At 40.5% G+C, this 15,816-nt stretch overlaps 2 protein-coding genes across 4 annotated transcripts in view; one reads left to right on the forward strand and one right to left on the reverse strand.

Annotated features, from left to right (window-relative positions):
- TBCE (tubulin folding cofactor E) overlaps positions 1-3,245 on the forward strand; it is a 30,739-nt gene extending 27,494 nt beyond the window's left edge. Inside the window, exons 15-17 of the mRNA XM_081943169.1 lie at positions 1,477-1,536; positions 2,666-2,757; positions 3,007-3,245. Coding sequence (XP_081799295.1) covers positions 1,477-1,536; positions 2,666-2,757; positions 3,007-3,099 — 245 coding nt within the window. The 3' untranslated portion in view covers positions 3,100-3,245. The remainder of the gene's footprint in view (positions 1-1,476; positions 1,537-2,665; positions 2,758-3,006) is intronic.
- A 373-nt stretch (positions 3,246-3,618) lies between these two features.
- The window catches only part of B3GALNT2 (beta-1,3-N-acetylgalactosaminyltransferase 2), a 35,509-nt gene continuing 23,311 nt past the window's right edge, over positions 3,619-15,816 (reverse strand). For 2 of the 3 annotated variants that reach the window (XM_081943172.1, XM_081943170.1), the window contains 6 exons: positions 13,872-13,950; positions 9,502-9,685; positions 8,807-8,932; positions 7,217-7,376; positions 5,652-5,708; positions 3,619-4,406 (listed from right to left, as the gene is read on the reverse strand). In XM_081943172.1, the coding sequence (XP_081799298.1) occupies positions 4,272-4,406; positions 5,652-5,708; positions 7,217-7,376; positions 8,807-8,932; positions 9,502-9,685; positions 13,872-13,950 (741 nt within the window). In that variant the 3' untranslated portion in view covers positions 3,619-4,271. The remainder of the gene's footprint in view (positions 4,407-5,651; positions 5,709-7,216; positions 7,377-8,806; positions 8,933-9,501; positions 9,686-13,871; positions 13,951-15,816) is intronic. The other variant, XM_081943171.1, reaches the window with a different exon arrangement.

Genomic DNA, 15,816 nt, shown 5'->3' on the forward strand with positions numbered 1-15,816 from the left:
TGTCATTACGTCTCAAACAAAAAAAAAACTTGGTTTACATGAGTGTTTCAGCAGTAGCAGTCCTAAACTATAGCCTCACCTCAGGAACAAGCAATTAAAAATTGCTTCATTACACCAAGATATGCCCAAATTATCCCTTGAAGGTAATTACCCCCAGTTTCACCCCTGTAATTGACAAAGATTAGTCTTTGAAACAACCCCAATTCTTCTGGAAAATGTAATTGTTTCAGTGCTAGATAAAGAATGCTTTAACAGCTTCCATGCATGTTGCAAAGTACCCCTTTCAGATGTTTTGTACAGTTATTCTCTTTGTAAGCTAGGAATGGCTGGAGAGAGGGTGCATTAATTTTGTAACCTAATTAGTATTTTGATTCCTGCTTTTGGTATAAAGGTAATTGTGTTATGACCTACATGTATGAGTAACTTTCACTGTGAAATAGCCACTTGCAAAAGAATTAAGGGTGAGATACCCTAACATTTGTTGTTTCAATTAAATGTGCTTTAACTTTACTTTAACTTTTATTTGATTTCTAGACCGCCCCTCTCCCAGAAGGGACTCGGGGCGGTGTACAGTCATATTAAAACAATAAATATACATAATATAAATATAAATAAATATAGGTGTGGCTGGAAGAGGTAGCAGTAGTTTACTGTACAATAGTTAGATTTAAAATTTAAGAATTTAAAAATACATTAAAAACACCCCTAAAAACTTTCCCAGAATAAAAATATTTGCCAGGAGGTATAAATGGGACTATAAATGGGCCAGGCCAGCTAATTGGAACAGGTGGGTCTTAAGTTTCTGTCGGAAGGAGCGGAGGTCGGTAGTAGTTCTAATATCGGGGGGGAGGTCATTCCAGAGGGTTGGGCCCATCACAGAGAAGGCTCTACTCCTAGGCGCCGCCCGTTGGCATTGCTTGGTGGACGGCACCTGGAGGAGTCCCTCCCTGTGAGAGCGAATTGGTCGCAGGGATGTATGCGGTAGGATGCGATCCCGCAGGTAACTAGGTCCTGTGCCATGGAGCGTTTTGAAGATGGTAATCAACACCTTGAAACGCACCCGAAAAACCACAGGCAGCCAGTGCAGCTCGCGCAGGAGAGGTGTTATGTGGGAGTACCTAGTACTCCCCATGATAGCCCGCGCGGCCGCATTCTGAACTAGCTGTAGTCTTCGGGTGCATCTCAAGGGGAGCCCCATGTAGAATGCTAAATGTTATCAGCCAACCAGTGTATGAATATTACCTTAACTTATTCGTTTTTGTAGTCAATACAGCAGAATTTGATTAGAAATGGATTTGTGTGCTTTCCCCGGTAGGTAGGGTTGTGTGTGTGTGTGTGTTGATGATTGGAATAAATTCATTAAAACCTGCGGGGAATTTTACTCTTGACTAATTTCTGCAATTGGCTTCACTAGGTGTACTTTGACTGTAAGAAATTCTACATTGAACTCTGTTTATGCAATTTTTCTCTTTTCAGCTTTGACTTTTAAATGCCCGGACAAAGCTGATCAGAAACCCATAGAGAAGAAACTTCCAGGTAAGGGAAAGTATGCCTGTATTCCATATTTCCTGCATGTTTCAGTTATTTTGGTGATTGAGTGCATATTGCAGTAAGATAGGTAGTAACATGTTTAAAGATATTTTCCCTATCTGAAGTCATTGTAAATGTTGTAACCTTCAAAACAATGCAAACCAGTATCTGTTTTGAAGCAGAGCAAGAGAAATCCATATATCAAAAATAGAACATAATTTAATCCACAGTATTCTAATTAGATTTCTAGGTCAGTAAGTAAGGTTTCTTTGTACACCATATAGATTCTTAGTGTAATATAATAGAAAATTAACATCTGCCCCTCTATTGGTTTTTTTTCATGTCAGTGGAAAGGTGCATTTTGTTTAGAAATGTAAAGCTCATTTCAGTAAAACACCTAGTAAAAATGTATGCCCTCTGCTTCACTCATCACTGATAATGGATTATTATAATTAAAAGAGGAGATATCCATAAACCCTTTGATGTTTGTATTTTGAAAAGTATTTATTCAAAATAAAAATCACATTTATCACAAGTTGCATAAAATGATACAGCTTTTTCAAAAGGTTAATAGAAAAATACTTTAAAGTACATTTTTGACAATAGAGGACTATTGCTGTGCCTTCAGATAAAGCTTTAAATGAAATAAGGGGGAAATTACCCAGCATAGCCAATCTCTAGATGGGTCAAATTTTTAATACTTTTACTCCTTTAAATCTTACTATAAAAATACACTTTCATGTTCATATTGTTAATTTGAAATACAAGTGCATAAAGTTAATGGTAATCTGGACAAATTAGCACATAAAGATTTGGGGGCCTCATACCGTGAAGTAGAGGAAAAGGCTTCACTCATAGTGTTAAGGTACAAAAGAGCTAATGCCATAAATAGTATTTTGAAGGTCACTTAGGTCAGTCAGTGTGTTGTAGATATAAAGTAGAGACTAATTTGGTAAACATTTGCTTAGGAGGAGTACAGTTTTAATATCAAATTAAAGTATTCTAATTGGTTCCTGTGAACTGCAGGAGCTCAACTCCCACAAATCTATTTCAGTATCAACTTTTGCTAGAATTTCAGTTGCTGTGGCGTCAAGTATTATCTATCTATAGTTAAACAATTCTCTCTTTAATGTAGATTCTATGACTATCCAGAAGGTCAAAGGATTGCTGTATCGTCTACTTAAAATTCCAGGCTCAGAACTGAAACTATCATATGAAAGTTCTAAAGTAAGCTCAAATTCAGTAAAGCAACAGTACATGAATTGAGATGTTCCAGAATAATACAACTCATTACCCTGGTAAAATCAATATATTGGACTCTTGTTGGATGATTGATTCCTTTATAAGAAAAGCAGTACTATTGTTTTGAAATCGATGAGCTTCCTTTTCTTTATATTCCATCTTAGTCTTTTAAGATATACTAGATTAAAATGTGCAAATCTAATATCTATCTGAATCATTTTCTTTAAATCCTAGATGAAAGGCAAAGAATTTGAATTGGACAGTGACCTAAAGCCCTTGCAATTCTACTCTATTGAAAATGAAGATTGCATTCTAGTACGATGGTAAAATCTGCTTTTGATACATTTTAAGATAACTTGCACACTGCTAACAAAGTTTAGGCTGATTTTTAATTGTATTGTTGGGGAAAGCTTTTATAAAAATGTATCACTGTTTGGTAGAGAAGCTTTTGTATTCTTGTTGTTGTTGTTGTTTTTAAGAAAAAAGAAATATCATGCCTGTAAGAGAAAAATGAAAGCTTTTGCCAGCTTCAAATAAAAAGTAATTCATTTGTGCTGCACTAGTAACTTACGGAAATCAGTGGGAATCTCAACAAGCCTTCCATTCACTACTATACAAATAACATATTTGAGAGAATTAAAAGCTGAGGTATTTCATTACCAACCCATCCCAATAGCTACAGAATATCAGAAAGCGTAAAAATCACTCAAGGGGGGGGGGGAGGACCCTAGTATTTAATATGCACATTGGAGAAAGGGCCACTGTCTCACTCCCTCTACATGTTGGCTGAAAGTACACAGAGGATAAATAGAATTACTACAGCATCTAACTTTCTTCTTTACATGAATTATATGATAATATATCAGTATTCCCAGCAAGAGGCACTGTTTTCCTCGTCTTTGAAATACAGACTGAAATTAAAACATCAGTATGATCCCCAATTCATTAGAAGCCAACACATGTGTGCAGTCTGCCTCGGTTAAGTGTCTTCTCTAGCAAGGCATATGGGCAGAGAAGTGCAAGTTTAATATGCAATATGTACAGTATTGTATCTGCCTTTCTCAGTTTAGCCTCAGTCCCTTGCTCTTGTATACACTAAATGCATGAAAAGTCAAGTTTATCTACTTCTGTAATATATTAATAAAAGAATTCACATTCATATTTCGCTTCGTAAAAGAGTATGTTCAAAAATGAAATGTGTCCATTTATTAAAAAGGGAATATGTGTGCAAATATAGCCCTAAGGGCCATTTCACACTAGACAAATTATCTACATGAAACACTTCTTTAAAGAATGTGTGAAGCTTTTCTGTAGTTTACTGCCATACTGAAATAAACATACACTGTATGTAATCAGTGGAGTAGAAGCATAAATTGGCTAGCGACATACTCTTACATTTGTCACCAGTAACAGACTACATAGGAGACTGATGGAACATCTGTTTTGAGGCTTTCCCTTCCTTTCCTCTATAACGTTTTCCTTAGAGTGTTTGCCACCCTTCATTTTTCTTCACATTTGCAGGGGTCTCCACAGCGTTCCTTTATTCTCCAAAGCTCTGCAAGCTCCTGAGCAGAATACTGAGGAGAGGACAGCATACCACTCTCACAAGTCTTCTCACACAACCAGAGATCATCCTATTTTAAAAGAAAGCAAATATACTGTTACTGTTGCTACGCTATTACAAGCATAGCTTCAAAATCAGTTTTAGATGACTTGGTTTAATTTAATTTATAGAGATTAAGAAAATAACAGGTAGGCAAAAATCCCAAATGTATATACGTTGCTCTTTCCTAGTTTAGGAAAGTACTGACAAGTTGAACAAACAATTCAAAGAAAGGAAAGAGGGGCAGAGACAATATTGTATTTAAAATTGATTTTTATGTTGTTCTTCCACAAATCTAAAGTAAAAAAACATATGAATTTTTTACGATGTGGGCGTATGTTAAAGAATAAATCTAGTTTTATTAGATTATATCATGTTGCCTGAATAAATATAAACTTCTTGAGATATACCATATTTTTCGGAGTATAAGATGGAGCAAGATTTTGAAGAGGCAAATTTTTTAAAAAAGTTTTTGCACTCTGCAGACCTCCCAAAAACGGACCGTTTTTCGCGAAAATGGGCCTGTTTTTTTTCTTCAAAAACAAAGGGCATGAATAGCCTTTAGGAGGCTTATAGAGTGCTTCTGTGAGGTGGGGGTGAGGCAAAAACAAGCAAAAACTGGCCCGTTTTTCATTCATTTCTGTCTTCCCCAGCGCCCAGGAGCACTCTGAAAGCCTCCTAAAGGCTATGCATGGGCATTTTGGTGAAGAGGGTGGGGTTTCAGGAGGCCAAAAATGGTTTAGTGGTCTTGAATCATTTTATAATATGAACTTATTTGCATGTTTTTTCTATATTTTTAAAATTGCTTTAAAGCAATTAAAGGAATTTGGCAGATTTTCCCCCTTCTTTTGTTTCTTCATTACTGTATTATAAATTGTTGAAACCACTCACATTTCAAAGCAATTTGCCATGAAACTGGAGGGAATTACAAGTCAGTAGACCGACTTAGAAAGAACAGGATTCTGCCTTAAATCTATATTTTTATTTGATTAATCACTGGGGGCCACTTGTAGGTAGTAAGACAAAATTATATGAAGTATTTATCAATGCCTAATTGATAAAACTTACAAATTTTATAAGCATAGGTCAGTAGCTCTGAAAAATCACTTCTTGGGGCTTTTGTGATTCCTCCTCATCCTTGAATGCATATTTCAGAAGTCCACAAAATTGATTTCAGGATAATTGTAGAATGTTGGGGTGCGCTAGGCACCTGTAGAAGTTACTGCTATCATTCATACAGATTTATTCAGAAATTTCATTTAACAGTAACACATACCTGGTATCTTTTTGGCCCAATGGCTGCCATCCAAATACCCATGCTCACATCTTCACCCTAAGTGTATAAATTAAGTCAGAACCAAAACAATGAGTGTAGTAAATAACCAAAATCAGAACTGAAACTTGCTGCAGAAGGCACATGCTTCATAAAATAAAGTTTGACTTGTTTTTAAACACTAATGTTGGCAACGTTTGTTTAGATTACAGACGCCTCACAACACTATACCAAAACAAGCATAATAAAGAACTTAAGCACTTTCATAAAGGGCTTCCTCAAGTCACAGCAGATTTCCAATACTTTCATTTAGATTTAACTGGTTTTTTGTTTGGGCAACAAAATGGAACTGGTTTGCCATTGTCACCTTCTGGGTTTTTTTCAATTCTCCGGTCCTTCCTATGATCTCACATCTGTATTAATCAGATCTGATCTTGCATTGCTTTTTGCGGGGGGATAAGTCAAGATTGTCTATTGCAATATTTCTCAAGCTCAGCAACTTTCAAGAAGGGAGGACTTCAACTTCCAGAATCTCTCCAGCCATCCTGCTGCATGGAGTAATTCTGGAAGTTGAAGTCCAAACATCCAAATAGTGAGGTTGATAAAACACTGGTGTAAGGCAGTATGAAAATTCTGTCCAATCAGAATTCTATGTATAGCAATCATTCACCTATCTACCAATGTGCAAATGTTTCCATTATTTTGATTTTACGTACAGTTTACATTACAAGAGAGAAAGTACAGGTAATCCTCCAGTTATGACAGTTCACTTAGTGAATGCTCAAAGTGATGTGATAACCCCAAATATTTATGACACAGTCCCGAAATTACAAATGTTGCAGCACCATGGCAGTTGTTTGCCCGTACAAATGACCACAGAGGCATTGCAACACTCAGCTTATACTCCCCGTCACTCCTCACAACTGCTTCCCCCTCCCACACCAGACAAGAGTGAAAGGTCCTAGGGGCCGTGATCTCGCATGCCTTCAGGCACACATTCTCTGCAAAAGCGGATGAGTGCCTGAAGTCGCATGAGATAACGGCCCGCAGAACCTTTCACTGTCGGCACAAAAGGCATTTGTAAGCTGACTAGACACTGAAGGGGAAATCATCCTGTTCTCTCTCTGAGACAAAGAAACCACGGGAGAGAGCAGACAAATCTTTGCAAGGTGAGCCCAGTGCAGGATGGGAGCAGGGAAGCATGAGGTATCTTGGTGGGGGTGGCCTTGGGTAGCCTGTTCCATCATTAGCCCCCCATGGCCTTCCCCACCCTGAGATACCTCATGTACTTAATGACCCACGCATTTGATTAGCAAATGTGTGGGCGAAAGGGAGTGATCACATTCAGGTTACGCAATTCACTCCTACGAATCATCAAGTTATAAATGTAATTGGCAGGCTCCATTACATTCGTAACTTGAGGATTACCTGCATGTGAATTTGCACAAAGAAACTCGAAGGACTACTCATCTTTAATATCAGTTTTTTAACTGTGATCCTATTTATTCAAAAGGTAGAATCCCACTTTGCTCTAGTCATGCCCCCACCCCTTCTATCAAAAGACTTACCTGATATATTTTGAGTCTTTCAGAATTGCTTGCTAGCCATTCTACAACATCTTTGGAAATAACATAACCAGACCCACAAGCAAAGGCTGGATATGCAGGACTTGGGTACTCCAACTCTTGCCACTTCCCAGTCCGATCAACTGCCCAATTTAATCTGAAACTTAAGCCAAAATGTTGTAATTTTGATACAAAAATTAATAAACACTCCTCTAACCTATCTGAGCAATTGGGGAAGCTTTCCTAAGCTCTCTTTCTCTAGCACTGTCTAACACACATTTTAATTCTTTAGTCCATTTCCTTAGAAGTGCTGTGCTCATTCCACGGCTTGTCTCTTGGTCTCTTATAGGGCGGATAATTAGATCCCTTTAATAATTCATCAAGAGGCTTAAGTAACAGAAGAAGCCAAACTTGTTTTATGGCTTTGAGAGGTTTGCCAACAGACATAATTTCAGTCGGGCTTTTATAATGTGAAGGACAGCATCCGGGTCACCATGTTTTTAACCTTGGGATACAACCCATTACTTAAACTCTTCAATTAAAATACATTCCAAAGAGGGAGAAAAATAAATAAAGCTCCATTGGAATATTATTCTTACAACTTCAGTAGACAGGTTCAAGATCCTTAAAGGAATAATTCAATTATTTGGATTTCCCCCCCCCCACTTTATTCCAGGGCAATTAGGAATGTAAGTAGTAGTTTGTCACCATCTTCTGCTGAGATGTTTGTCTATTTCCCAGTCTAGACTACAATCCCAGAATTTTCTAGAAGTCTCCTAACCAACTAATCATGGCCTACCACTCTTGAACAAGGTAAAAAGACTAGGGAATTTTGGGAGTTGAAGTTTATACATCTTAAAGTTAAAAAACAATATGTAAATTGAGAAATTATATCAGTGTACAAATTACATTAAGCCACACAATACCCTACTTAGCAACACAACAGACAATCTAGAAACATCCCCCCCCTCCAATCTATCTTTTAAAACAAGATTTCACTGTTCATTCTCATTGCTAGCATCTGCACATAGTAAGTCAGGACTGAGGGATCTACAACATTTTAGTAACTTTAAAGTTCCTTTGTGATAGATGAATTCAGATTTCTGGTGAGTATTTGTCCTTTACCAGCAGCTTGCTGCTTGGTAAACAGAAACAGGCATTGGAAGAAAAAGGAGAATATGAGAGAGGAAAAATCCTGTCAAAGAAATATTAGTTTTTGGCTTTAATCCCTTCCAGCTCCTTGATTAAACACCCATATATCCATGCATACTTCTTGCTGCCTTAAGGACTTGACTCTACAGATGGACACTGAGAACCAATGAAAATAATTCAATGTAGTTTGGTCAATGAAGCAAGACATTTTGAAACAAGGTTCTTAGATTTGTTTTAATCATTGTTTGATATCTTCTCAATAAGGTTTTACAGAAAAGAACATTAACATAAAACCAGTTTTTAAAATGATTTTTCAAAAGACCTTTCCTTCTTTCTTTTAACAGTCAACTCACTTTAACTGTAGCACATCTGTTTTGATTACTGTGAAAGTCTTTACACTAACTGTATAAATAATACAATATATTAGAAAACAATACTCACTTTCCCCACCAGATATTTGGTCTGCCCAAGTTTTTAAGCTTTATTCTGTTAAATATTGCCTCTAAATCTATGTAGCAGTCATCATCTGTCTTCAGCAGGACATCAAAACTTGCAGCTTCTACAGTCCTATATCAAAATCATCAGTGTTATCATGATCTGGAAAAGTATTTGTCAATATGCATCCTTATCTGTCATGAATGGCAAGTACTCCAATCAAGTTTTAATTAAACCATTAATAGCAAATAATAATCTTATTCTAAGAATATATTAAATGGTGACCCAGCACATCATAGAATATCTCATTCTTACCCTTGAAAGCTATATTAAATAAAGTAACAAAGAAAAGGAATCTGATTTACAACATTTTTGCCAGAAATTGGCATTTACTACTTTCCGGCCAAAAAAAGCACCCCATAGTGAACAATGGGTTCATTTAATAACAGCTGTGTTTGCTGAACAACAACTGCTGTGTTTGCTTTATGACCATCACATTTGCTTAATGACCATTGCAAAAAAGGTGATAAATCAGTCATAGTCATGTGATGACCCCTTTAACCATCACAACCCACAATCAAACTTGCAGGCTCAACTACGCTCCTAAGTCAAAGACTATATACAGTAGCATCGTGCTAATTTTATACCAGAAATCAACAAGCAAAACCCATATGATATCACCATCCCACACTCCAGCTTACCATCGATAGAAATTCAGTAATTTGGCTGGAACATTTCTATAAGTATCAACAACATCAACAAAAACTATATCATCGTAAATGTTGCTTTCTTTCTTCAGTAAGACATCCTCCTTTTCTAGTTTGTTCATATGGTTTAAGAATCTTTCAGAGCGACTCTGCAGGGTTTGTAAAAGTATCTCACCTTCTGAAATAAAAGCAGGAAAAGGCTATCTCACATTATAATCTTCTACTGTCCTTACACTGAAGGGTTTTTAATATGCTTCCTTTGAGCTACATCCAATGTTGTGCAATGAAGTTTCTTATTCTTCTCCCAAACCCAACCAAATGTGGCGCCACAGACTCCCTCAACCCTCCATATCTTATTCGAAATCTGCAAACAGAAAAGGAACTCCTTTTGCTATCAGACTTTGATCAACAAATGCATTCAATAAAAGACAAAGGTGTGTAACTATAGTCAATTTATTATTTCAATAAACCTGTGCGGTCTTCTAAAGTACAAAGGCCAGTGAAGAATTAAGCAGCAATAAAATACTGAAAAATGATTGGGCAAAATATCGAGCAACACACATTGATTTCCATGAGTGCAAAATGCCTTTTCCTACCACTTCTCCCTCTGACTTCCTGACACAACAATTAACTAGTGGAATGATTTGCTTTCAGAGGTTGTGAGTACTCCTCTTTATAAGAAAAGACTGGACAACCATTTGTCTGAAATGGTATAGGACAGTGATGGTGAGCCTTTTAGGCACAGAGTGCCGAAACCGGAAGGCGCGCATGCACACAACCCGACGATCAGCTGGTCAGCACACATGCATGTCAGAAACCCGATGACCAGCTCGCTGAGCTGGGATTGACCATTGGCTTACCTGAAGGGTCCTTTTCCATGCGCTGCGGGAGAGTCCAAGCAAGGGTTAAATTCTGTCCTTCTGCCCAATAGACTGGATTGAAAATCTTGACCACGTCTACTGGTCTCCCGGTATCTTCAGTTTTTCAATGAAGGCATGGTCCCGAAAGGTATGTCAGTGTCATATGTTCCATCCTTCCAAACAACGTCCGCAGACGAAAGTAAGAACAACTTCGATGGAAAGGAGATAACCTCAGGGCAGAATTGGACTCTCCTGCAGCGCACGGAAAAGGACCCTTCAGGTAAACCAATGGTCATTTTTCTGTGCGCTGCTTGGAGAGTTCAAGCAAGGGACATACCCAAGCAAAAAAAATGTCCAAGGGCGGGAACAACAAAGAGTAACATCCCAACCCTAATGCGTCTCAGCAGCAACGACCTGCAGCACTCTCCTGTCAAAGGCCGCATCTGCGGATGCAAATTTGTCCAGCTTGTAGTGTCTAGCAAATAACGATGGGAACACCCAGGTCGCCGCTTTGCAGATTTCCTCGACTGATGCCTGAGTGGCCCAGGCCGCCGTTGTGGCCGTGCGGAATGTGGAATGTGCCGTCACTTGAGGGGGAACGGGCCTGCCCTACTGTTCGTAGGCCAGGGAGATGCATGCCTTGATCCATCTCCCAATGGTGGACGAGGTGACTTTTCGACCCTACGAGGATCTTCGTAAACGCCCTTGGGGCTAACGACAGACCGAATGGAAGAACCCTGTACTGAAAATGGGTCCTGGTGTAGAACAATCTTAGGTAGCGCCTGTGCTCGGGCCTGATGGGGATGTGGAGGTACACCTCCTTCAAGTCTATTGATGTCAGGAAGTCCCCTTGACGAATGCAGTCCAAGATGGATTGGAGAACTTTTTGAACTTTTTGTAGGCCACATAATGGTTCAGTTCCTTTAAATCTTGTATTGCTCTCCACCACCACCGGAGCTTTTGGACACTAGCAAAAGAATGGAATAAAATCCCCTGCGTTCTTGCCCCGGGGGAACCGTTTTTATGGCTCTGATCTTTTTGAGGTGGTGGATCTCGGCCTCCATGAGACCCCTCTTGGTGGGGCATCTGGGAGTTGGACAACGAATGAAGTGGCACGGAGGGGGGGAGAGGAATTCCAGAGTGAGGCCTATCCGAATCGTTTGGAGCACCCACGCATCCGAGGTAATCTCCTCCCACTGGGAGGCAAAGGGTTGGAGCCACGCCCCTATGGGAGGATTGGGATGGTGGTCACTTGTTCCGACGGAAAGGCTTGTTTCCAAACCCTCCCCAAAAGGGACGCCGGGAGTAGGGCTGCTGACAGGCCCTGTCCCGAAAGGGCTGTCGATCCTGATTGCGATCCATCCCTTGAGCGTAGGAACGCTGAAAGGAGTTGTTGTTCAGAGGGTCAGCTGGGCGAGAAGTCTGCCTGCGGGAGAAGGAGGGCGACCTGCGGTCTGGTTTCCTAGAAACCGTGGGCATCACCTTCCGCTTATCCTTGTCTCATTTCCGCTGAGAGGCCTGGGCCCAGGTCTTCTACTGGGCGGGTCTCCGCCACAGTAGGCCTGAGAATGTGGGATCCCTGGCTAGAGGAACAGTAGGGGGGAACCCTCCCTATCAGAACGTAGGTCGCACTCAAATAGGTCCGCAACCCCCCCCCCCGAGGGACCCTCCCCCAGAGAGAGAAACCCCTCTGAAAAACCCCACACACTCAGAGATAGCTGGAGGAGGAGAGGGGGGCCCAACTGGATCCTGACCAATAGGGCTTGCTGGCTGATCTGGCTGTTGGACTTGAGCCACTATCTGCCTTTGGGCCTTTTCGAATTCTTTCTCCAGGGTCTTCTGGCGCCTGGAAGCATCCTTTTCCTGTGCCTTGGATGGCTGCCTGGAATAAGGCTTGCTGGTCTTGGTCCCCCCAATGGCTTCCCTAGCAGCCTTGCCTGCCTTCCTGAGATAGGGCCCCATTGGAATGGGTGACTGGCCTGTCGGAAGGGGGTCCACAGAGATCTCATCCGCCATGGTGGTAGTTGGCTTCTGCGGTGGTCAGGCAGAGATCTCACAAGTAGAGCAACTGCTGGCAATTTGCTAGGAAGCAGGGCAAGCGTGCGCCAATGGGACACAAATTAACACTGCCGCGGGAAGAGGATTGTGGAGGAGTGCGCCAGAAATCGAAAGGCTAGACGTGGAGGGTGGCCTTGGCCAGAGAAACCTCCGAAATAGCCCAAATTCTCGCCAATTCAAGAGAGCACTCCAATCGCCGTCCTGTCTCTCTCCAGCCACCACTGAGAAAATGCAGCATTCACTCTAATGCCAGGAAACTTTGCCGCTCGAAAATGGCCTCCGTAAGGGGAAGGCGTAAGATGGCGGCGCCCAGGGAAGCACCACGTTGCCTCCGCTGTGGAGGGAAAAGCTGGCTGTCGCTCCACTCTGAAAGCTCACCTCCAGTGAAGACTTCGGCGTCTCGCCGTGCGGGTTGCCTGACGGACAAAACCCTGGCGCTAGAGAGCCAGCCGGCTAGCAGCTCCCAGTGCCCAGATTACCCCGGGACGCCTGGAGAGCCGAGCCTCTCCATCGCGATGCATAGAGGCGAAGGAATTTAATGCTGCTAGAAGGAAAAACGGTCTAGGGAAGGAACAAATAAGGAAATAAAAGGGAAACAAACGCTTATAAAGGATACAGGTAAGAAAAAGAAGAAAAGTCTCGGGAGAGACTAAAAGGACATCCTAATGGGCAACGGATTGAATTGAAAAACTGAAGATACCAGGAGGCCAGGAGGCGTGGTCAAGATTTTCAATCCAGTTCGTTGGGCAGAAGGACAGAATTTAACCCTTGCTTGGACTCTCTAAGCAGCGCACGGGAAAATTGATCCTAATATGTGCCATAGTTTTGCCACCATAGGTATAGAGTTTCCTGCTTGAGCAGGGGGTTGGAATAGAAGACCTTCAAGGTCCCTTTCAACTCTTGTTATTCTGAATACATGGTCAAAATTTTCAGCTAGTAATCAATCCCAAGTATATTTTGAGAGAAACTGGCTACAGCAGAGTGGTGAAATTGTCTCTTTCCCTGCCTCTGATGGAAGTCCTTATGTCAGAAGCAAGGCTGTTTCTTTAAATTCATACATACCATTTTGCATAATAGTAAGAAAAAAATTGAGAGATGAGAAAACTCAAGTTCAAACATATTCGACTAAAGATGTATTAAAAACAACTTCCTTCACAAAGTGAACCACAACCCCCAGAATATTCTTCCCCTCCAGTTGGTGCAAAATGGTACAAAGACAAACATCTACACAACAGTCAGAGTTCAGACACTTCATGTCACAATAGCTCTATATTTTTCGCCATCCACATTTTAAGCAGACAAGTGCAACAATTCTCAGTGAGACAGGATGGTCCAAGATAGCTGATCAGAAAAAGCACATTCACTAAGCCACCTGGACCTGAAGTGCATTTCATCTCCCTACTTAGCATTAACAGAAGCAAGCATCAGCATCTTTTTGCTGCTTACCTTGAATAGTATAAATAAAGCCACCTGCGATCCCCTCCACACCCTGTGTAAATTCATGTGGTAGTGATCCTTCTCCTGCCTATTGTGGACAATTTAAAAAGATAATTAAAATTTATGCCACTATATACTGTACTTATTTATCCCAATTAATGTGATATAAATATAAATGTGATTGCATTGTCAGAATTCATTTTTAACAATAATTTCTTACCCCCAGAGGGGAGGTAACCCTCACTCTTCCAGTTTTCCAGAAGAGCCTTAACACCTGGGTGTCGACACTGAAGATGACATAGGTGTAGCCATATTTTATTGTAGCCTTTCTGTTGTTTTTTCCTCCATTAGCTTGGGCTTGTAGTAGCTGCTTTTAAAAACTACTTCAGGCTCGCCAAATTCTAACTGCTGTAAGGGTGTGTGTGAAAAGATAAGGGGGGAATGTTGTGTCTAGGTAGCATTTCTTTCTGGTGGGAAGAAAGAAGATGCCTGCAGCTGGCTGAAAGTGAAGTTTGGAAACACGGGGGTGTTGGACTGAGGATTGATTGGAGATTGTGATGGGGGGGCGGGGGGGGAGAGTTTCAAACTTTTGCTTTTATTGGGTTTAATTACACCGAGTCCTTGCCAACTTAATGTGTGCCTAATAAAATAAATTTGAAAAGGATGGATGCCTTGGACTTTTCAGGACATGTTAGTTGGAGGCTTGATAAGAGATGCATTCTATGATCCTGAAAGCATCATCAAGTAATATGTCAGACACATTTGATCTAGATAAGATATTGTTAAATACTTACATAATGTGTTCGTTATAGATTAGCATTATGTGATATTTTTTTTACTCCAGCATTAAGACATCCAGAAGTTTTGTCTTAGTTTCAGTGCTGCTGAAGCAAACAGCAATTATATTTTAATAATGTACAAAATGTATTGTTTATTTTAAATGTTCTGTCTTGTTCAGAGTCTATGATTCCAATCGCATTTGTAGGGCCCCTGGTTTCCTTATCCCTTTTCCTTAAAATTAGCAGCTGGTGTCCCAAACCCTGAAACTGGTTGTTCTATGGTCCATGAGGCTAAAATATTCATGCAGACACAAGGGTTAAAAGTGGAAGAAAGGAGAAAAGCTAGAATGTAACACCAGTTCATCAGTAGTATGTTGAAAATAACTACTTTCACCAGACAGAAGAGGCTATATAGGACAAGATGCAGGACTCAAGAGTATTGAAGTACCTTATGATCATCCTGGAAACTATAGTGTCAATTGTACCTGTAACAAACCTAAATGGCTAATATTTGATTAACGGCCCTTCATAATGGAAAAGAATAAAAATGAAGACACTTCCTTTGAGGCAACTCCTTGGTGATGTGAGTTTTGCCAGAACACCGTTTTGTTTGCAAGGTCATCTTAGTTCATTGCAGTTCACATAAAACAGATGCATAGAGAGAATTGCCACCCCCCAATTTGAAATAATACGCCATAAATCACATGAGGAAATTAGCAATGTATATTATAAAATACCCTGTGCACAAAGCACTCCCATGCAGGAATAATCATTTTCAAGTGTTCCATGTTTGAATCAGAACATGCATGTTTCAAACGTTTTTGACTGTATGCTGGATTCTTTTTTTTTTCTTGAGACAGAACAAAACACAATTGCTTCAGACAGCAGTGGTGAAAGATAATACCAGGACAATCTCAAGGCTGCAGGCTTTTCTTAGTGGTGGCATATATACTGACATTGACAACAGAGGAAGGCACTGGGAAGCTCAGGAGGCAAGTCAGCCAACGGAATATTTCTTATTGGGACATCAGGAGCAGAAATTTGGGGGAGAGGCAGGCCAGCTGGTAGAATATGCTGTGTTCGGGCCTGTCCTTTGCTGCTGTGACCATTGCAGTAAAAGGCAAGTGCCCCGTAAAGGCCGTGATGGCAGCAACTGAAAAGGGGCAAGGAAGAAA

The sequence above is a fragment of the Natrix helvetica genome, assembly GCF_964273705.1.
Source record: "Natrix helvetica genome assembly, chromosome: 2".
NCBI classification, from domain to species: Eukaryota; Metazoa; Chordata; class Lepidosauria; order Squamata; family Natricidae; genus Natrix; species Natrix helvetica.